This window comes from Theropithecus gelada, chromosome 2, assembly GCF_003255815.1.
Source record: "Theropithecus gelada isolate Dixy chromosome 2, Tgel_1.0, whole genome shotgun sequence".
In the NCBI taxonomy this organism is placed as follows: domain Eukaryota; kingdom Metazoa; phylum Chordata; class Mammalia; order Primates; family Cercopithecidae; genus Theropithecus; species Theropithecus gelada.
In genome coordinates, this window is record NC_037669.1 from 49,915,830 (window position 1) to 49,939,011 (window position 23,182).

Here is a 23,182-nt window from a genome sequence, read left to right on the forward strand (position 1 = left end):
TCACAACATGGAAGACTACTCAGCCATAAAAAGAAGTGAACTACTGCTATATGCAACAACGTAAATGAATCTCAAAAACATCATGGTGAATAGAAGTCACACATGATTCCATCTGTTTGAGGATCAAGAAGCAAACCTAATCTATGGCAGAAAAAAAATTGGAACAGGGTGTTGCTTCTGGGGACGGGATGATAGTGGCAATTTGTAGGTGTGTGCATTAATCAAAACTCACCAAATAGTATATTTGAGATTTGTGTACTTCACTATATATAAATTAGACCACAAAAGGAAAAAAAAAAAAAGTACAAAAACATTGAATTCTTAGGGGAAAGTATATTTTGAAAAACATCAAAAAGTAAAAGGTATAGAAGGATGAATAGAGAGGTACTTGATAAAAGAAAAGTAGAAAATGTTAATTGTACAATCCAGTTAATGGTCATACGATAGTTCACTGTACAATTCTTTTTTTTTTTTTTTAAGACAGTCTCGCTCTGTCGCCCAGGCTGGAGTGCAGTGGTGTGATCTTGGCTCACTGCAACCTCCACCTCCTGGGTTCAAAACGACTCTCCTGCCTCAGCCTCCTGAGTAGTTGAGACTACAGGTGTGTGCCACCACCATGCCCGGCTAATTTTTGTATTTTTAGTAGAGACGAGATTTCGCCATGTAGGCCAGGCTGGTTTCAAGCTCCTGACCTCAAGTCATCCTCCTGCCTCAGCCTCTCAAAGTGCTGGGATTACAGGCATGAGCCACCATGCCCTGCCAGTTCACTGTAAAATTTTTTCAACATTCCTTTATGTTTGAAAATTTTTATAAACAATAAATATAATAAAGAAATAATAAAATGTTGGAAAAAATAGGCTGGGCACAGTGGCTCACACCTGTAATCTCAACACTTTGGGAGGCCAACATGGGAGGATCACTTGAGGCCAATAGTTCGAGAACAGCCTGGGCAATACAGTGAGACTGCCTCTACAAAAAATAAAAAAATTGGCTGGGCGTGGTGGCTCACACCTGTAATCCCAGCACTTTGGAAGCCATGGTGGGTGGATCATGAGGTGAAGAGATCGAGACCATCCTGGCCAACATGGTGAAACCCCATCTCTACTAAAAATACAAAAATTAGCCAGGCATGGTGGTAGGTGCCTGTAGTCCCACCTACTGGGGAGGTTGAGGCAGGAGAATCACTTGAACCTGGGAGGCAGAGGCTGCAGTGAGCCGAGATTGTGCCACTGCACTCCAGCCTGGCAACAGAGCAAGTCTCCATCTCAAAAAAAAAAAAAAAAAAAAAATTCAAATTCAAATTAAAAAAAATTAGCTGGGCATGGTGTCACACACTTGTGGTCCCAGCTTCTTGGGAGGCTGAGTTGGGAGGATGGCTTGAGCCCAGGAGTTAAAAGCTGCAGTGAACAGTGATCACACCACTGCACTCCAGCCTTGGGCAACAGAGCAAGACCCTGTCTTGAAACAACAGAAAATGTTGGAAAAAATAAAGATTCCAATGTATTTTTGATAGTCGCTTTCTCCCAGGACTGTTACTAAACAGCAAGTTGGATCAGCTTTGGGCCACCTCCGGGTGCATGACAGCGGTGCATGGTGGTGTAGACAGTGCAAGCCAGCTATCCACTTCATCAGAACCTTTTTTTCTTTGATGGGATTTGAAAGCTATGTCCCATGGCTGGAACAGGTTTATTGAAAAATTATGTAAATTCCTCTTTCTAGAAGAAACTGCTTTGGAGTCATACTTAAGTCCATAATTCATTCATTTTAATTTTCGTCAAGATAAGGTTTTACTATGTTGCTCCGGCTGGTCTCAAACTCTTGGCCTCAAGAGATCCTCAGCCTCCCAAAGACCTGGGATTACAGGCTTGAACCACCGTGCCAGGCCCCTAAATCTACCTTTTAAAATAAGCTTATGCTGTCACTTACATGACAACTGTTCAGTTTGTTTTGGAAAGATAAAAATCCCCACAGTGTGGAAGGCCCCACCTGTGGACATAGGCAAAGGCCCCTCAGGGTGGGGTGTGGCTCACAGGGTGCCCAAGCCACTCAGGCCTATGGCAGATCCCCTGTCTGCCTGCTTTGCTTAGAGTAAACAGATGTGGGGCCTTGCTAAGTGTTTAAGTATGGCTCCAAAGCAATTTCTTCTAGAAAGTCATCCTCTGTGATCCCTGGGGACGGGCACACTGCAACCTTCACAGTTGCAGGTCCTTCCAGAGGGAAGCTTCATGCCACAAAGAAGGAAATGCCTTTTGCACATTTGCTAGCATCTGTGGCCAGGGGAGAAGGGCCAGCCCTATCTGACATGCACATCCCAGTGGGGCAAAGCAGCCACCCTCTGCAGCTCATCAGAATACATTTAACTCCCATTTTCAAAGCTGAAACTATGCCTGACCACCTAGAAGCCACCAGCTGGTGGAGCGTGGAGATAGAAATGTTTCACATTATCCAACAGGTTCAGCCTGGGTCGGGGCCAGATAGCACCCTGCTACACAACCACAGCCACACATCTGTCTACTCTGGAAGTAAACTTGATTTCCAAGGTTCTCTCGCCTAAAATAAGATATTCTATAAAATACAGATTTCAGTTTTCTTTAGAAGAGTTACCAGAGTTACCCTATAAAAGAAATGGATGGACAAAAAGGGAGTAGCTTCCTCCACACTGCTGAATTTTGCCCCAAGCAATCTAAGTAGACAGTAGGAAGGCATTTTCTTTTGTGGCATGGCTGGCTTGTCCCGTCTTTGTCCCAGATGCTGGGCCTGTGACATTTAAACACTTTGCGGCACAGGTTGGCATGTCCATACCTTCTTATCTCCACAAAGAAACTGCAAATTCCTTAGATTTTGAAGTGGTGAGTGGTTGTGTAGCCACAGCAACATTGAGCACATGGCATTGCTCACTAAAGACTTGACTGCCACGAGAACTGGCTCAGCAGCCAGGACTCACACAGCCTTGCAGGTGTGCAGGCCCCAGGGGGCCATTTCACAGGAGAGGGGAAAGAGTGCAGATCACTACTACCTCACTGGCCATGTAGGTGTAGAGAACTTTGCCTTTGATGACAAACCAGAGCTTCTTCCAGTGCCGCTTGCCCCTCTTACACCGGCTGAGATAGCCGCTGATGGCAGAGCCCTCTCCAGAGGCAGCCACCTGGCAGGAGGGAAGCAGAGCGGTCAGGCCACCCCAGTGGTCGGGCACAGTTCAAACAGCACAATTCAAAATGACACTGCAAACCATTTGGCTGACTACTTATAGTGCTTTGACATTGGATAAGGTCTCAGGATCCACCCAATACCAAAGTCAGCAAGATAGTGCTTCATGCTTTGAGAAACAGGATTTAATGAATGGACCCAGATGACTTTGGGAATGCTGATGCTGCCCCCTAGTGCTGTTTCAGATTCTTGGTTCCCTTTCCCAACCTCAGCCCCTTGACTCAAGAAACTTCGTTCAGGTACTTAGGGGAAAGGTTCTTCCTTCTAAAATTAACTCTTGCACTTTCAACTTATCTCTTCTTCACATTTAGGAAGGGATCCTCTTTGAATTGTGGCCTAAAAGGTTTTATAGTCTCCTGCCTAGTGGGGTGTGTGCAGCGTTAAGTCCTTTTATTATTATTACTACTCTTTGTGGTGGCAGGGGGTAGTAATATTCTGTCCACAGGCTTTATGTGGTGAGGAACACAGGACTGCAGTAATACCGACCTGGGATTTCCCATCCAGGCTCTACCAATTACTAGGTGGTTAATGATGAGCAATTTGCTGACTACTTCTAAGTCTCAATTTCCTTACTAGTAAAAGAGGAATGAAATGTAAAAAATGTGAGCTTTATACATATATGTGATTATGAAATGATCTCTAAGACAAATTAAGTGGAGAAAACAGAAGAGATTCTGTATAATATATTGTCTTTTGGGTAGAAAAAGAAGATATATGAATGTACATCTGTATTATGTATGTGCATGAAAATTTCTAGAAGGATCCATAAGAAACTTGATGGCGGTGGGACTATGGGACGCTGGGAAGGATGAGAGACTCACTTTTCATCATATGTGCTGTTTTGTACTTTTTTGGGAAAAATGTTTAACCACGTATGTGTTCTTTTTTTTTTTTGAGACAGTCTCGCTTTGTCTCCAGGCTGGTGTGCAGCAGCGGCATCTCAGCTCACTGCAACCTTCGCCTCCCGGAGATTCAAGCAATTCTCCTGCCTCAGCCTCCCGCGTAGCTGGGACTATAGGCGCGTGACACCATGCCCGACTAATTTTTGTATTTTTAGTAGAGATGGGTTTTCACCGTGTTAGCCAGGATGGTCTCGATCTCCTGACCTCGTGATCTGCCCATCTTGGCCTCCCCAAGTGCTGGGATTACAGGCGTGAGCCACCGCACCCTGTGTGTTATTTCCAAGATTTTTAATTTGCAAAAGGAACAAGTTAATGGATAAAACTGTACCTATTTAAATTTTCCATTCCCTAACACTTTTTTAAACTCTTGCTACCCGCTACTTGATATTAATGGACTAACTTGGAAGCAGCTGATCACACTTGTGGACCCCTTGTGTATTCACAGGCATACATTGGTCTGTGGTTGTGATTGGAAATACAGACATACAATCTGGTCCTATTTGCGGGATACAATTGAGTTTAGCCAATTCTGAAGTTTCCTGCGGAGCCCATGGCCTCCAGGGACATCAATGCCTGAGCTGGGTTGGGACCCCTAGGATGAGGGGACAGTGCAGCTCAGAGGCCTGACATGGAAGGACCAACCCAGGAATTTGGCTCCTTTAGACTGAAGAGCCCCTGTGATCTGTGCAGTCTCCTTGAGTACTACATCTAGGCTATGGGGCAGGAGAAAAAGGAGAGAAAAGAAAGAGAAGGAGAGGAGAGGTAGAGAGAAGGATGGGAAAGATGTCTCCTAGCACCATCACTGTCAAGTCAGTCCTCGTAGCTGGGATGCTTCCATTAGGAATGCTCTGTCCCGAAGAGACTGGTCAGGCTGGGACAGGGCAGGGTCTGACCCCGTTTACCCAGGAGGACCATGAACCTTCCAAATCCCCTACTTCCCGCTTGGGTAGCCCTGCCTACTTTACCTCTGTCAGGGCTGAAGGGACTTTCTTCTGCTTCTTGAAGGTTGAGGGGTTAATGCTCTGGAAGACGGATGAAAAGGCACTGCCTGAGAAGCGGGGTGCAGACAGTGGGAAGCTCATGCTCACAGGCCGCTCTGTAACCGAAAGAAGCCGTGGGGAAGGGAGGTGAGAGGCGTGCCTGTGGCTTGTCTTTGGAACGCTGATTCCTGTAAAATCCCTCTAGGAATGTGAGCCATGGGGGTTAAGTGGGATCTGAAAGTCAAGCACTCTTGCAGGAACAGACAAAGGCTATGGGGGATGGGGAGGGGATGCTTTTCCAGGGCGCTGGACAGCCCTTCACCTCCAGGCCTCCAGGTAGCAGGGACTGGGCTGTCTTCTCTGATGACCTCAGTCTAGCCCCATGGAGTGGAGGCAAGGGAAAGACTTTAGTTTTAGGCCCAAGATACACCTGCTCTCCTTCCTGGGAACTTCACCCTGCTAGGGCAAGGCCTGTCCTTTCAGCACTGACCAGGTCTCTCAAGGGCCGGCTCAGCTTCCCAAGGCTCCTGTGTGGAACAGCCTCGCCCCTCTCTGACCCCAGCTCCTTTGCTACCAGGCTCATATAGTCCTTAGTCCCAGAAAGGTGCCACAGGACACAGGCCCATAGGACACTTGAGAGGGCCTCTGTGGTAAAGGACACAGGAGTTCCCTGCCTCTGTCCCCTTACAGACACACTGACTCCTAAGCTTAGCTACAGAGCTCTTCTTCTGGGGACACCGATCAGTTTTGCACATCTTGGGAGATGGTGCCCTGGTGTGAGCTCGAACCTCTATTTCCTCCCTCCATGGAGTGAACAACTCCCTCCAGGGAAAGCGGTTTCCAGCATGAACCATGGACCACAGAGAAGCCACTGGAGCCTGGGGAGAAGCCACCAGGCCACTTGGAAGAAGGCAAGTGGTCCCCAGGTTACCTCTCATCAGGCCTGGGACAGTCCTGCCCCGCTTCTTCAGCTCCCCGAAGCAGCCGTCGCAGACCTTGGCCATCCTGTCCTTCAGGTACTTCAGCGGGTACTTGTTCCGTGAACAGTTCCGGCACACGATCTGCAGGCCCAGGTGGGAAGATTCTCACCCCTCTCAGTGCGTGCAAAGGAGACCTGCATCCCTCCCCTCCACTCCCTCTGCTAATCCACCCACAACTGCCCTTAGGGAGCCCCAGGTTCTGATCATGGAGCTGTGTGTGGCCTCTACTTTTCCAGCAAGGCTTCATCTTGTTTCTGAGCCAGCGCCTATCTGCTTTTCTGATGAACCTATGCCCTTAACCACTACACGATACTTTTTTCTCCAAGCACAATAGCCATGTATGCTATGGTTTTCTGTTGAACACATGGTGGTGTGGAAGGGGCCTGGGACTTGGAGCTCTGGTCTGACGATCTATGAAATGGGAATTAGCAATCTGTACCTCTCGGGTTGGTGTGAACACACCTCACTCTGGGGCTTGCAGTAGCTGCTGGATATCCCTGAGCCCCCGGCTGGGCAGGGACACGCCCTTCCCCCACCCCACCCCCATGCACACACTCACCCCAGATGGAGCAACTCACCTTGCCACAGGCATGACAGTGATGACGTCGCAGGGTGAGGGAGAAGTCACAGCCGCAGTTCATGCACATCATGACGTGTGTGACAGGCACCAGGGTCGGGGGCCTCTCCCCAAGGCTAACCCCCAGCCTCTCTCGTATCTGCAGCAACATAATTGGCTGAGTAATGTGGAATGTGGCCAGGAGACCAGCCAGATGCATAGCCCAGTAAGCCCTGCCCTGCTTCTCTGTACAGGGTGTGTGCATGTGTGGGTGAGTGGGTCTGATGCTGAAGGCCTCTCCTGCACCCTCCAGGATGCTCACCCTTGGTTGGGAAACAGCCAGACTGTGAGAACGGGATTGGGGGTGCTGGGCTCCTAAGTTGCACGGAGGCCGCCCCTGACTAGGGTGGGAGCATGGAGGGGGGTGGGGGGAGCCAGTGCCCCAAGGACAGGAGCTACACCTCCATCTGGGTGTGATTGGTGACAGCAGTGCCCGCCAAGGGAACCCCAGGTCTCTGAGGCTAGTGGCCCATGGGCCTTGCCCACCCACTCACCTCCACGCTATGGTGGAATGCAGCCAGAGCCTGGGCCTTGTAGTCCTCAGGGAGGGCTCTGCTCAGACAGCCATACCACTCGTCCCTCTCTGCACAGGAGCTGTGGGCATGGGCTGGAGTGAGCAAAGGCAAGGGCAGCTCTGCCTCCCACCCTCCATCTCAGCATGGATGAGGTCCTCACTCAGATGCCCCATCCTCCTCCCTTGAGCCTACACCTCTCACACTGCCCAGAACCACCACCAAAGAACAGATCACCTGCCACACTAGGTTTACTAGCAGACCACCAGTCCATTAGCTGTCCTTGGACCTGTTTCTTCCTATACTGGAATAGCAACAATATTCCCCTAACTCCTAGGGCTGCTGTGGAGATGAAGGGAGATGTGGGACGTGGAACCACATTGTTAACATTGTGCAAAAGCAAGAGTCATTAGGAAGGCCCAGAGGGTCCCATACTTTAGGAGAAACGGGCTGGCAGGGGACAGAGGGCTGGGTACCTGTGGAGGACGAGGGGTAGGTGGGAGCTGGCAAAGGTAAACATCTCTGTCTCCCACCTTCCTCATCTCGCCACATAGCTTCCCAAACAGTCATCCAACAGGCACTTTCCAAGTCCCTGCTCTGCACCAGGAAGCGCTTCTTGAGGGGCAAGAGCTACGCCTGGGCTGTGTGCCAGGTAGCTGGGTGGAGTTCTCAGTGTCCACTAGATGTCGCACCTACACCACAGGTAAGTGTGCAGCCTGCCCCAGAAAGCAAGCATAAGGGCTGGCTGGCCTGGGTGGGAGCAGTGCTGCAGGGCAGTGGCTGAGTCAGCACTGTGGGCAGCAAGACACCATGTCTCTAAAAGGCGATGAATGGGTCCTGCTGTCCCCTGGGAGCTTCAAGTGTGAAGGGTCTGGACTAGCAGGAAGGTGACTGGCATACTAAAGGCCACTGTCCTCGCCCTGGGAGATGGGCAGCCCCACCTGAAGGCCCACGTGTGGATCGTCACCACCTTCATGTCATGGCCAGACTAACAGAAACTATATGCTGGCAGCCTCCTGCCCTTGATTTTATCACAAGGAGAGGTGAGGCCACGACTCCCACTCAGGCATCACCTCCTCCAGGAAGCCTTTCCTCACTCCTCCAGATGGGGCAGTCCCTCCTTTGGGTTTCCAAGCCCTCTTCTACTCCCTCATGCCGTAGACTGTGATAGATAAGAGCTCTGGTCCACACAGTCGTGGGTTCAAACTCCAGTTCCACCTCACCTGGCTGTGTGACCCTTTTGCAAGCCTCGACTCCCTATGCATGGAAGGAGCCGCAAACCCCAGCTCTAAGGGTGGTGATGAGGATCACGGAGGTGCCTGAGGCCTGACAGGTGTCCAATGCCTGCTACTGTTGTCATTACCACTATTAATTGTTACAGCAGTTACTGCCCTGCATCTGAAGCAGTTTAAAACTCCTACCTGTAATGTGGGCTCCTGGAGAGCACAACAAGGGCTAAATTGTTTGTGTCCTCAGCCCCGGACCTGGCACTGAGGTGTAGCTAATACATGCTTATTTTTTTTTTTTTTTTGAGACAGGGTCTCACTGTGTTGCCCAGGCTGGTCCCAAACTCCTGGCCTCAAGTAATCCTCCAGCCTCAGCCTCCCAGAGTGATGGGATTACAGGTATGAGCCACCATGCCCCACCTAATAAATGATTTTAATGAGAAAATGCATCTATGAGAATGCATGTGCATGAGTGCATTTAGATCCCATTTCACACTCAGAACCACCCCTATGCAGGATAAACCCCCATAGGCACCGCTGCCATCCCAGGGTCATGGGCTTGCTGAGAGGAGACCCCCAAGCCCCAGAAGCCTTGCTGACCCCTGCCATGCACGTCCCTGGCTAAAGAACTGCCCTTAGCTGGAGCCATACCTGCCTGGTTTCCAAGCCCCCGAGAGCTTGAGCTTACCTTGCCCTGAGAGAAGGAAAAGGGGATACTCTTTAAGGTCATGGTCTGAAGCCAGAGATGAGGATCCCAGGCAACCTGAGGGCCTGGAGAAAATGCAGACCTTTCTGATAGAAAGGCCATGTCCCCCTGTGGTCTGAATGTTTGTGTCCCCCCAAATTCAAATGCAGAAATCCTCTTCCCAAAAGCGCTGATGTTGGGAGGCAGGGCCTTTGGGAGGTTATGAGGCCATAGGTGTGGAGCCCTCACGAATGAGATGAATGCCCTTATACAAGAGGTCCCAGAGAGACCCTTGCTCCTCCCACCATATGAGGTAGCACTGTCTATGTGAGAAGGCACCGTCTTTGAACCAGGAAGCAGAACCTCACCAGACACCGAATCTGCCAGTACCTTGACCTTGAACTTCCTGACCTGCAGCCTATGAGAAATTTCTGTTGTTTATAAGCCACCCAGTTTATGGTATTTTTGTTACAGTGGCCTGAATGGACTAAGACACCACAGAGACAGGGCAACGTAAGTGTTGAACGCTCACTTATTATTTCTTTTCTCTCATCTTCTAGACAGGAAAGCAAAAAGGCAGGCCACTTTATGAACAGCAGCACACAATACATTTTTTACTTGCCTTAACTTTTCGGGTTGCTACAGAGACCCAATTATCCATAAAGAGCTCCACAAACATGAGACATTGCTGTTGTCATATTTAAGCCATGGGCTCTAGAAACCCCTGAAGTTGTATATAAAATTTTATGAGTGTGTACATTTTTTGGGGGGAGAAAAGTTTTTATCAAATTCCCCAAAAGGTTAGGAAACACTGAAAAGAAAAAAAGTCCTTTGACCCAAAAGGATACCAAAATAAAAACGGCACATCCTTATCTGTTGTTCTGAAACTTCCCATGCTCACACCTCTGCCTTGTGCGCCATCCTCCCTCCACCTGCCCGTACCTCGCAGACAGCATCAGACAGGACTCGGAAGTCTCAATCTTTAGAGCATAGGGCACTTTCTCCATCACAGGGCGGCTGACCTGGAAAACCAACAGCAGCCTCCTTCAGGGTGGGGCAGGGAGGGGCAAGCGCAGACCGGCTTCTCCTGGCAGCAGATGAACAGAGGGACCGTGTCCACCTACTGCCATTCTCTAGCCTCAGGGCATACCTTTCTGTGGTGGTAGGTGCTGTTAAAGATGCCTGGCTGCCAGCTCCATCATTCTTGGCCACTCAGCCACCGCTGGGAAGGCTGCAGAGCATCACGCTCAGGGACCAGCCTGGGCAACCCCAGGTGCACTGTCATGTTGGACAAGTACCTGCCCAGTGACCATGTCTCCCATTCCTTTTTCTAACAGTCTCCTCAATAGAGCCTTTGGTTCCAAAAGGGAACAAACCTCCACGCTGAGAAAGGTGCTTCCTCCTTCCCCTTCCCCATGGTAAAGAGCCTACAGGATCAAGAGAGATTGCACAGTGCCTCTTACAGCTCTCCTGGCCATCCCTGCCTCTGCCCTTGACAATGAGAACCACCTGCGGCTCCACTGTCCCACTTCAGTGTCGCCCTCTCTGACTTCAGCCCCCTGTTGCACCAGAATTAACTTCCTAAAACCTCCTGCTCCTCAAGGTCCCCAACAGCTCCCTAGTGTTCCCATCTTTGGGACCAAGTTACACGGAGCTAAGCCCCACACATATGGCCATATTCAAAACAGTATTACAACAGCCTAAAGGTGGAAGCCACCCAGTGTCCATCGGCAGAGGGTTGAATAAACACTATGTGGTCTATCCAAACAATGGAAGGAAAATTCTGACCCATACTACAGATGACAGGGATCAACCTTGAGGACACCGTGCTAAGTGAAACAAGGATCAATACTGTGTGACCCCTCTCATTCGAGGTATCCAGAGTAGTCAAATTCATGGAGACAGAAAGTAGAACGGTGGGTACCAGGGGCTGGGAAGGAGAGGGGAATGGAGAGTTGGTGTTTAATGTGGGCAGAGTTTCAGTCTGGGGAGAGGAAAGAGTTCTGAGATGGATGGTGGTGCTGGATACACAGCAATGTAAATGTGCTTAGTGCCACAGAACTGTACATTTAAAAATGGTTACTTTAAAAATAATATGTATTTTATCACAATTAAAAAAATTACCAAACACCTGCTTGTTCCCCCAACCCAGGCCCTTCCTTATGCATTTTCCTCCTCGTAGGATGCCCCCCTCTCTTTCTTCCTGATCCGACCAAATATTCCCCACTCTAAGGGTTCAGTCCCCTCTTCCAGGAAGCCCTCCATCCCCCTCCCCTCTCCCTGGGCACAAACCTGCTGTAGCCCAATACTGTTTCCACAGGGCCTCCCTCTTCCAGCTGGTCTGGGTGCTCCTAGAAGCAAGATGCTGTCCCCTTCTCCCTTGGGGTCTCCCTGGCCCCCAACCCTGGGGTACCTTCCACCAGACATTTACCTTCATGCTGGCCACGGCCAATGTGTTCTTCAGCCGGTACTTCCCATCCTTCTGGGGATAGGTGTACAGGAGCACATCGTTCATCTGGAGAGAGGGAAACCCTGTTAGAGTCCCCTGGTCCCAGACGGCTGCGCCAGGCTTCTGTCCTCAAAGGATCCCTGAGCTCCGCTGTGCACAGGCATGTTGTATTCCTCAGTAACCCCCACAGGTGAGCAAAAACATTGTGGCCAAAATGTGAGCCCCTTCCTTGCCATTCTACTCCTGGTTCAATGCTCGAGGGGAATAAACGCATATGCCCTCAAGAAGTCATGTGTGAGAATGTTCACAGTGGCTTTATTTGTAACAGCCAAATAGTGGGGGCAATTCCAATGTCTATCTGCAGGTGAATGGATAAACTAACTGGTCTATCCATACCACAGAATACATTACGCCGCCAATACACACCACCACATGGATGTATCTCAAAATCATGCTGAGTGAAGAAGTGAGGCACAAGAGAGTTACGCTGTTTGATGACATTTCTGTGACATTCCACAACAGGCAGAACTAATCTAAAGAGGGATGAAAGTCAGGCCACTGGTTGATGGGGGCCCCCGGGGTTGGGAGAAATTAACTCCAGACAGGCACAGAGGAACTTTCTGGTGGTTGGAGATGTTCCACATCTCGACCCAGGTGGTGGTTACACTGTGATATACACTTGTCAGTACCGACTAACACATATGCTTAAGGTTGATGCATTTCACTATAAAAATTAAAGCTCGATAAAGTATAGTTAAGGAAGGGTTGGGAGACACCTTGAGGAGAGGGAAGTGGTGGGCCCTGCTTGCTGCTGTACTTCCAGGTCCCTTCACAGAGTAGGTGCTCAATTAATATTTGTTGAATTATCAACTAAAGCTCTCCCAACAGCAGGGCATCAGAAAGACATATAATGAAAGTCACTTTATCTCCTTAGGAGAGAGTATTTCTGTTTAGCTAAACAATTTCAGGTGTGAGAAGATGACATCACGCTCAGGGTTGTAAATCCTGACCATGTTACGGACCAGCGTTGAGACTATGACCAAGCCCTTTCCTCAGCCGAGTCTCAGCTTCCTCTGGGAAATGGGCGACACCACCACCATTACTTATCATGGACACACAGAGAATGCCCTCTCCATATGTGACCAATATGAACCTGGGGTGAGCCCTTTTCACATGGGGCCAAATGAACCAGAATAAGCCCACTAAACATGGAGCCAACATGAACCAGGGGAGTCCTTTACACATGGCACCAACATGAACCGGGGGAGCCCTGTACACATGGCGCCAATATCAACCAGGGGGAGCCCTTTCCACCTGGGAACATAAACTAGGGAAAGTCGTGTGCACGAGGGAACCAATGTGAACCAAAGTGAGCCCTGTACACACGGTGCCAACATGAAACAGGGTGAGCCCCAGACATGGCACCAACATCAGTCAGGGTGAGCCCTGTACACATTGCCAACATGAACTATGGTGAGCCCTGGACATACGGCGCCAACATCAACCAGGATGAGCCCTACACACATGGTGCCAACATGAACCAAAGTGAATGTTCTACACATGGTGCCAACATAAACCAGGGTGAGCTCTGGACACATGGCATCAACGTGAACCAGGATAAGTCCTGGACACATGGCGCCAGTGTGAACCAAGGCAAGTCCTCTACGCATGGTGCTGACATGAGCCAAGGAGAGCCCCGCAGGCATGGAGGAAAACATGAAGTAGGGGTGTGTAAGGACGGAACAAGACAATGCATGTGAAAAGTCAGAATGAATACTTCTTTTCCCCGGATAGACACAGCCTGCTGAGGGAACAGAATGAGGTTTCCCACAGCTAGCTCTTCTCGGGACTCCAAGGTTCCAGCCATGGCAATGCAGGAGACTTGGCCCACCACTGACCCCCGCCCATGGGACCTCAGGAACCCCTCCCTCTCTCTGGGCCTTGCTGTGTCCCAACAGAGTTGGCGTAGGTGGGGGTTGGCGCACTTTCCTGTGAGGGCCAGGTGTTGAATGTTTCAGGCCTCTGCCTCCACCCCTCAACTCCGCTGCTATGCAAAGCAGCCACAGACGACCAATGATAGAATGCATGTGGCTGTGTTCCAACAGAACTTTATCAACAAAAATTGGCATCTGGCTGGCGTTGACCTGCAGCTCTAGTTTGTGAAGCCCTGTTCTTGCCCTGCCTTCTAAGAGTGATAGGCGATATGGTGCACTGACACTGATTCTGCACCAGGGGCTGGACTAAACCTCTGACTTCACTCCCACAGTCCTCATGTACACTCCCATGGTACTAATGTGCAGGCACCATGATCATCATCCCCATTTCCCAGAGGGAGAAACTGAGGCCCAGAGAGGCCAGAGGCCATGCCTGAGGTAGTGAAGCCAGGGGTACGGTTTGATGAGTGTCCCTCCAGTGTGTTCAGGAGGGAATGTCAGGGCTGCTCTCACAGTGAACCTGCGCACAGGTTCATGAACCTTGCCCATGAACCCTCCCAGCCTCACAGAACTGACCTGTGTCACTTGGGAGAGCAGCCCCAGCCTCTCTGTGATGGACCCTCAAGCTCCTGCTGCCATGGCAACTGTCATGAGCACCCTAAGGTTTCCTTCACGGTTCAGGATCAGGCTGCCTCCTAATTTGCCCATGGCTCTCCTGCCTGCTTCAAAGTACATGCTTTACAGCCCCAGCTTGGAGGAAGGAGGAAGAGCCCATCATGAATGGGGAGGGGGGGCTTCCCACTGTAAGCAGCCACCGGGGGCAGCCCCACCTGCAGCTCAGGGACCTCGGGGCCTGGTGGGACACTTTCCGCAGTCTATTAAAACTGCTGGGCACGGGCGCCCAGATGCCCCAACTCTGTTCTGCAGTTCAGATTATTTTCTGAAACTGGCACCTTTGAGGAAGAAAAATTCTTCCTAAGTGTGTTTGTTCACCATGGCACTCCCTGGCTTGAGCACCTGTCGGGCCGCCCTACTCCCAGGTATGCCTCCGTTAGACAGTTATCAACACTGCTCAGTGGAAGGGCTGCGCTGAGCCAGAGGAACAAGAGGACCCAGGTTCAGACTGTGCAGCTTATGGCCTAATCATGGCGGGGTAATCAGAGGGACGCAGGCCTATCCCTGAGGGAAGGAGATGTTCTGATAAAGGGCCATGCCAGATTAGGGGAGTGTGGGGTAGAGGAAAAGCAGGGCTAGAGGAGGAGGAGGGGAAGGGGAAGCGGGGGTGGCGGCTAGGCTTCCATAGAAAGTGCTATCTGAGCTTGGCTTGAAGGGGAGGAGCTGGCACCCTTCTCAAAGAGCCTCAGGTGTGTGAGGGCCAGTGAGCCAAGACCAGGGACAGATGAAGTAGAGGATGGGGTGAGGACAGATTGGGGAAAGCCAGGCTGCTGCGTCTGTTCCTGGCATTCAAGGTCCCTGGGAGAGGCACAGAGATCAGAGGGGCGTGGCCAGAAGAGGTGGCCAGATGTAAATGGCTGAGGGGCCAAGACAGAGCTCCACCCTGTGCCATCTGCCGCCTCACTGCTTCCCTTGTTTTAAACATCAGGGAGCTGAGGCTTAGGGAGGTAATGGGATGTGCCCATGGGTCTCACACCAGTCGCTGTCAGAGCTGGGGTCTGCATCTGGTCTATCTGCCTCCCCATTGCCATCATGTACGGCCTCCCTTTTGCATCCTGAAGAGGGGGAATTCACAGGGACCCACTCCCTGCAGGGCTGTGCTGGGGCAGGGAGCTGATGAAATCTGTAGCTCTAGATAGAGAGGGAGGACCTGTGTCCCATGGAACAACTGTCAGTGGGAAGGGAGAAACTGTTGTAACTACTATCAGGTAAGTGGCTTCTACCTCCCAGGCACGTAATTAAATGCCAGGAATTTAATTCTCAAAACCACCCAGTCTTTCCACTTTTCCTGGTGGGAAACTTGAGGCTCATACATGTCTGTGAGTTGTCCAGGGGTCACAGAAGAAGTAAGTGTCCCACGGGGCAGGATCTAACCAGCTCCATCTGGCTCATTACCTGCCCCTACATTCAGGGATCTCTCCTCAATGGAGAGAATTTTTTTTTTTTTGAGACGGAGTCTCGCTCTGTCGCCCAGGCTGGAGTGCAGTGACGTGATCTCGGCTCACTGCAAGCTCCACCTCCCAGATTCATGCCATTCTCCTGCCTCAGCCTCCTGAGTAGCTGGGACTACGGGTGCCTACCACTACGCCCGGCTAATTTTTTGTATTTTTAGTAGAAGCGGGGTTTCACCATGTTAGCCAGGATGGTCTCGATCTCCTAACCTTGTGATCCGCCCACCTCTGCCTCCCAAAGTGCTGGGACTATAGGCGTGAGTCGCTGCACCTGATCTTTTTTTTTTTTTTTTTTTTTTTTTTTTTTTGAGACGGAGTCTCACTCTGTCACCAGGCTGGAGTGCAGTGGCGCGATCTGGGCTCAATGCAACCTCCGCCTCCCAGGTTCAAGCCATTCTCCTGCCTCAGCCTCCTGAGTAGCTGGGACTACAGGCACCCGCCACTATGCCTGGCTCATTTTTTGTATTTTTAGTAGAGATGGGGTTTCACCATGTTCGCCAGGTTGGTCTCGAACTCCAGACCTAGTGACCCACATGCCTCAGCCTCCCAAAGTGCTGCGATTACAGGCATGAGCCACCACGCCCAGTCGAGAATTTTTAAAATTGAGACTTGTCTAACATGGAAAAAAAGTGTCTTCCACCACTGGACTCCAAGACGCACAGCAGGGCAGAGGCCATGTCTACACACCAGCACAGTTCCTGGCACGCACAGGAGATGGATAATAAGCTGCAGAATGAATGAATGTCACAGCAGGCAGTGAGTTCCCCAACACTAGAGGTGTTTAAACAGAGGTTAAAAACAAAACAAAACAAAAAAAAAAAAAACACCTAGAGAAAAGGACTCAAGCATCTGCGGGGGCTTTGAAATCCTTCTGAGAACCCAAATCTAAACCACACGCTACTTGGCTCTCAGATCCCTCTCAAAATTCCCCCTGGGGGTCCACTCTCCTCTTGCCTGCAGCTAAATCTCACTCACTGCAGCACCGACTAGCCAGAGTGAGGGGTTCTCATGGGAGGAAAGAAACAGCTCTTAGGAGGGAGGGGAGGAAGGGAGACTCTGGACTTGGGTCACCTAGTGCCTCATGCAGAGCCTGAGGCCACCAGTCATCCGGGCCCAGCACACCCTGCCAGCACTGCAGGCTACATACTTCCTAGACAGGCTCAGGATTTCTCCACCAGCGCCACCAGCTCTCTCTGGAATTCAGCCCTCAAGTGGCCCCTCTATGGGCAGGGCCTATTTGGGGCATGGGGAAGACCCCACTCAGGAGCAGAAGGGTCTGGCTGCAGACAAAGGCTTCTTGAGGCTCACAGAGCTCCTCCAAGACACCACACTCCTCATGCCTCTATCCTTTGCTTAGGCCCTTCCCTCTCCTGAAATGCCCTCCCTTGGTGCACCTGCCAAACTTCCATCCTTCCTCCAGGGCTGAACTCGGGTAGAATTTTCTTCAGGAAACATATAAAACACTGAGCACAGCGTGCGCACCCAGCAGATATTCCATACACGGCAGCGCTGTCGTGGCTGTGGCTCCTCTTCTCTCTACCTCCGGCCCTCCTTAGTCCTCTTTGCACCCGAGATTCCCTCCATATCACGCTCATAACTCTGCATTTACAATGGGCTGTCTGCTTGCTTCTCCCTCCCATTAGACTCTGATGGCTGAGGGCAAGACCTGGGATTTTTCTTTCTTTGTTTCCAGCACCAGCACACACGAGGTGCTCAGTCAACGCCTGGAACAGAGAGTTTGTAGACTCGTACCACAGCCTGTCTCTCCCACTGCACACGGTGCTCTAACGAAGTATGAGGAAGCTGGGAGAGGCAGCCACGGCGGACAGGAACAACGAATGACAGCAGAAGTGCAGGAGCAAGAGAAAAACTGTGCCCAGCAGAGAGCTTGAAAGGAATGGCCACTTGGGGGTCTCAGGACTGGGGCACTCAACAGCCACTAAGGCCGATACAGCTACACCCTAGGCCTGGACACTCCCTGGTATGCAAGAGTCCAGCTGTCCATAAGCAAAAATGTTAAATCACGTCCTGTCTCCTGCACAGTAGAGAAAGTGCAGGACTTGGGTCACAACCCTTGGCTCCTTCCTGGGCTTCTGCCACCATCCTCCCGGGAGGCCTGGCTACAGCGACTTTCCTTTCTGGACCTTGGTTCTCTGAGCGTTAGATAAGGTGGTTGACAGATATCTACGGTGGGGATGTGGGCAACTACATCTTGCCAACATTCCACTCCAAATCATTCAAATGACAAATGAGCAGGAGGCTGTGGTGTCCAAGGGTGAAGCTCTCAGCTGTCTGGAATGATCCTCACCCCCAAATTTCTGCTGTGTTCTACTCTCCTCTCACCCTCTTCCACTTGTCCTTGAATAAGGGCCCTAGAAAACCTCACAGAACTTGACAGTTCCTGAGCTGGGGTTGGGGACCAGGCACTTACCAGAAATAGGTGCCGGGGTCGTCTGTTTTTCCCTGTTACTTTCATCAGCGTCCCTTCCTTCAGAAACTCCTGTGGGGAGAGAAGCAGAACTGGGCTGTCAGGCTGATGCCCCTGACAAGGGTGTGGGGAAGGCCCCTGGTGGAAACTTAAATCATAAAGCCTCCCAGAGAACCCGAGAGCAGCTAGCAGATAAATCCCTGCTCACAAGAGAGGTGCTGTATATGCTAGAGCAGGGCTGGGATCGTAGTCCTGAAAGACGCCACCCTGAATGTCATAATCCCTGAAGTCTAAATCTCAAAAGTCTAGAATCCTTAACATCAAAAAATCCAAAAATCAGCCTGGGTGCCATGGCGTGTGTCTGTAGCCTCAGCTACTCGAAAGCATCACTTGAGCTCAGGAGTCCAAGACCAGCCTGGGCAACTTAATAAGACCCTGTCTCAAAAAAACAAAACACTCACAAAATTCTGAAAATCACAATCACAGGAGAGCTGCATTATGTTAGGTGGAATGATTACCCTGTTATTATCTTTGTTTGGAAATTAAGTATGATTTAAGGAGATGCATGAGGGGGGCCAAGCTGACAAGGGGTGGACTTGTGATGGTTAATTTTTAGGCATCAACCTGACTGGATTGAGGAACACCTGGAAACCTGGCAAAGCAATTCACCATGCTCTGTATTACATTCTGCATCATTTCCAATACTGGAGGTATAAACTGTATATAGACTTTTACGGGGTTCTAATTCATTTTATGTTTTTTTTTTTTTTCAAATGTGGCTTCCTGAAAAGTGCATTATTACAACCAGATGCGGTGGCTCATGCCTGTAATCCCAGCACTTTGGCAGGCTGAGGCGGGCAGATCACGAGGTCAGGAGTTCAAGACCAGACTGGCTAATACGGTGAAACTCCATCTCTACTAAAAATACAAAAATAAGGCGGGTGTGGTGGTGCGTGCCTGTAGTCCCAGCTACTCTGGAGGCTGAGGCAGAAGAATCACTTGAACCCAGGGGGCAGAGGCTGCAGTGAGTCTAGATCATGCCACTGCACTCCAGCCTGGGCAACAGAACAAGACTCTGTCTCAAAAAAAAAAAAAAAAAGAAAGAAAGAAAGAAAGAAAGAAAGAAAAGTGCATTATCACAATGTTGAATTTGTGTGTAAGCACTATGTATGTACTTAAAAACACAAACTTCCTCAATGAATGGAGATACCCTTTTTGTACATTTGCATTTGTGAAACATAACATTTCCTGAGATCTTAGCTCTGTGGGTGGCTGCATATACTGTGGTGACCCATCACAATTTTTAACTGAGCTCATCAAAAGCCTTCGGTTATTTGTTATGGTATTTCAGATGACCACAGTTATAAGGCTGGGTGCATACAATTACTAACCATAGTGACATACACTGATACATTTCCCTATTTGACCTTTCTTTTCTGAATATGGTTTGTGTGCTTATGACTGTTTCACCCATGGAACTATTGTTAGCCTACAGCAGCACTTATGCTTGCAAAATTATGTATGTTCTTAGTGCCTATTTTATTGTATAAGGTGGCCTATGAAGTATTCTGTTGTGTTTTTATGTTTCTTAAATAAATTCCCGTCGGGCACGGTGACTCATGCCTGTAATCCCAGCACTTTGGGAGGCCAAGGTGAGCAGATCACCTGAGGTCGGGAGCGTGAGACCAGCCTGACCAACAAGGAGAAACCCCGTCTCTACTAAAAACACAAAATTAGCCAGGCGTGGCAGTGGCTCATGCCTGTAATCCCAGCTATTCGGGAGGCTAACGCAGAAGAATTGCTTGAACCTGGGAGGCGGAGGTTGCGGTGAGCTGAGATCGCGCCACTGCACTCCAGCCTGGGCAACAAGAGCTAAACTTAGTCTCAAAAAAAAAAAAAAAAAAAAGATAAATAAATAAATTCCCTTTTTATTTATTATTTCTTTTTATTTATTTATTCTTTTGAGATGCCCGGGCTGGACTGCAATGGCACGATCTTGGCTCACTGCAACCTCTGCCTCCTGGGTTTAAGCGATTCTCCTGCCTCAGCCTCCTGAGTAGCTGGGACTACAGGCCACCATACCTGGCTAATTTTTTGTATTTTTAGTAGAGATGGGGTTTCACTATGTTGGCCAGACCGATCTCGAATTCCTGACCTCGTGATCCGCCCACCTCAGCCTCCCAAAGTGCTGGGATTACAGGCATGAGCCACCGCGCCCGGCTCCATAAATTCCCTTTTTCAAAATATAAGTATCTTTTAAATATTTTTCTAAATTATTTTTTCCAGAATTATATTTTTGGGATCTTGATCTTTTGGGATTTCAACATTTGGGATCATGGTGCTCAAGACTGTCTCTTTCAGGATTCTGGGTGGTCCAAGCCATGACTCCCTCCTTGGCTTGTACCCATGAGGAGTCCGTTCAGAACAGAGCCTCTGAAGGTCTAAAACAGCCGAAGACCTGGGAACAGCCGCTACAGTCCCCTTAATTCTGGAGCTACAAATAGATGTTTAAGAAACAATTTACCAAACTCATGATCCTGGCCAAAATACTAAATGTAACTTGACAGCGTCTCAGTCCCATAAGACATCTGCTAACCTCGAGGAAAATTCCCCTGAGCATGCACTTTCATTCCTTTGTCTCTTGTCCTTTATGGAGCATAACTAGTAATGAACATACTTTTTACTGTTTTTAAGCTGAGTTTTACATTTTCCATTTGGAAGCTTTAAAGAGAGTGAATTTATCTCTTCAAGAATGTTATCTTTAAGAAGTTTTCTAGGGGCTTGCTCTTGGGAGATAATTTTCTGTTTTCCCAGCAACTTGGCACTGAAAATACCTGGTGCTTCCTCTTCTTGGAAGTGAGGAGAGCCACAGGCAACACGAAAAAAACTGGCGCTGAGTCTTTAACTGCTCTGCAGGCAACACATGGGGTGGAGAACCCCAGGGAAGGTAGCTGAGGGCCCCGGCCAGGAGAATCCAGTGAGCCCACGCCCACCCGCCTGCCTGCCCTCCACGGGTAGACAGCACCTGCAGCCAGGCCTGTCTGGGGCCAGCCCAGTGAACAATGGGGCTTATCGGAGCCTCGCCCAGCCACCCTCTGCCCCTGCCCATGGCGGCGGCACTCACCCTTCCTGGCTGGAGGAGATCCCCTTGGCCCCGGACGCTGTGCTCAATGTGGACCAGCTTCTGCAGGTTTTCCTGTGGGTGGGAATGGGGTGAGGGGGAGATGGTCAGGGCCCCTTCCAGGCGTCTTATCTCCTCTGTAAGCCATGGCATTGCTTCTGTTTCAGACAAAAATGAAGCCCGGAAAGGCCTGCCCCAAATCCAACCTCCTGTATGAGGCAGGACTGGGACCCGAGCCTGGGTCTGCAGGGAGCCACCACCATGGCTCTGTGTGCTGTGGAACCAGCTGCCTGGCCTCGCTGTGCAGTCCAGCATCCCTGTGTTTCTCTGGAAAACTGCTCCTACGCTCTCTAAGCCTATGTCCCTCACGAGGCCTGGAGCATGGGGACTTCACCGGACCCAAGGCTGGCCTCATGCCCTTCTGGCTGGTAGCCCATAAAACCTGTGGAGGAAACTGGGTCCACACTCTGTAGAGCCTCATGGTTAGAAAAATAAGTGTGCCCTGTCAGTACCTCACTGGGTTAGCCACAAAATGTAAAATGACAGGCCCCCTGTATATTCTGCACAGCACCCTATAATTCTAGATACAACAAGCGCCCACCCTGTGGGCAGGTGCCCCTTGAACCTTACACAGGGCAGGTTCTAAAGTTGTAAGGTGAGCATTGTGGGTAGACAATTTGCCCTGAAAAGTCCTTTCCATTATCTATGGTTTTGGGCATAAAATCCTATGCAGTAAAAAATGAGTAATTGTGGTTCCATTTCGACTTATGATACAGGAAGTACAAGAGAACACTGCTCTCACTGTAGCGTGAAAAAGCCAGATAACCTTCAAAATCATAACTTTGCTTCAGCCTGTGGGAGAGCTGGGGTCACAAGGCAACCAAGTGAACTAGGTTCCGCCCGGCAAGCCTGTCCATGGAGGATTGAGATACAGGAACTGCCACACCTCTGGCGACACACAGGAGGCAGAGGTGGCTGGTGTAAAGGAAGGTAAGAAGAAAGCCGCGAAAATGTTAATGAATTCTTAAAGGACAAGTATGGGCTGGTGCTAGTTTAGAGTAATGGGGAGCTGCAGACCCGAGGGAACCTGTCCTCAATCGCAAGCTCTCATCCACGAGTCTCTGCCACGTGCCCACAAGAAAGACCAGGGCAAGGCGGGGCCACATGCAAAGCCCTGCCCACTTCCTCAGGCCTTCTCTCATGCAAGGCTTCAGTTCCCGTGGGAGGTCGGGAGACCCCCCACCCCCAGAGTCCAGGAAAAGATCTGCTGCTCCAGGGAAAGAGAGCAAAAGCTGCACCATAGGAGGGGGGTGGTAACCCCTTGGATCCAGTATTATGCACCAATACCTTGCTGGGGGATGGCCAGAAACCTGTCTAAGGCCAGCCACAGAGCCACAGAGCTCATCTGCCATGGAGGGGAGGGGCAGGAATGCTGTGAGAGCCTGGCTCACAGGCCCTGCTTCAGATGGAGGCATGTGTCCACCATAAGCCCAGCACTAAGTAACATGGGGCAGTAGCCTGCCTCTGAGAAGGGCAAGAGCATGGGGAGAGGGCCTTCGTGTGGTGCAGGGAGGGCTAAAAGCTGAATATGGAGCAGGAATGAAAGAAAAGCTTTCTGGCCTACCCCACAGGTCACAGCAGCCCCCACTGGAGGAACATGAAGCCTGGCAGTCACTGAAGGTTGATGACATGGCAGCAAAACCCAAACCCCGATCAGGTGCTGACTGGACTGACCCGACTGCCCTGTATCCTACCGTGAACAGCCATGACCAAAAAGAGGCTTGCCCACCTTGAGGGGTAAATACGGTTTACCTCAGTCTCTACAGTGCTTCTACTCATAATGCCTGGCCTTCAATAACAAGTTATGAGGAACACAAAAAAGCAAGCAAAAAACTCCCCAACCCCAACTCATTTTCTTTTTTTTTTTTTTTTTTTTTTTTTTTTTTTTTCATGTGTTCTCGTTTTTCCTCCCTGGCGGGGCAGCAGGGGAGCCGGGCGGGCTGCCCGCTGTTCGTT

At 50.2% G+C, this 23,182-nt stretch overlaps 1 protein-coding gene across 2 annotated transcripts in view; it reads right to left on the reverse strand.

The window, feature by feature from the left end:
• FGD5 (FYVE, RhoGEF and PH domain containing 5) overlaps positions 1 to 23,182 on the reverse strand; it is a 116,411-nt gene that overhangs the window by 5,522 nt on the left and 87,707 nt on the right. Inside the window, exons 10-18 of one of the 2 annotated variants that reach the window (XM_025375709.1) lie at positions 21,170 to 21,241; positions 18,049 to 18,117; positions 11,540 to 11,623; positions 10,051 to 10,130; positions 7,180 to 7,279; positions 6,648 to 6,785; positions 6,021 to 6,150; positions 5,075 to 5,205; positions 3,017 to 3,145 (exon numbers count right to left, since the gene is read on the reverse strand). In XM_025375709.1, coding sequence (XP_025231494.1) covers positions 3,017 to 3,145; positions 5,075 to 5,205; positions 6,021 to 6,150; positions 6,648 to 6,785; positions 7,180 to 7,279; positions 10,051 to 10,130; positions 11,540 to 11,623; positions 18,049 to 18,117; positions 21,170 to 21,241 — 933 coding nt within the window. The remainder of the gene's footprint in view (positions 1 to 3,016; positions 3,146 to 5,074; positions 5,206 to 6,020; positions 6,151 to 6,647; positions 6,786 to 7,179; positions 7,280 to 10,050; positions 10,131 to 11,539; positions 11,624 to 18,048; positions 18,118 to 21,169; positions 21,242 to 23,182) is intronic. The other variant, XM_025375710.1, reaches the window with a different exon arrangement.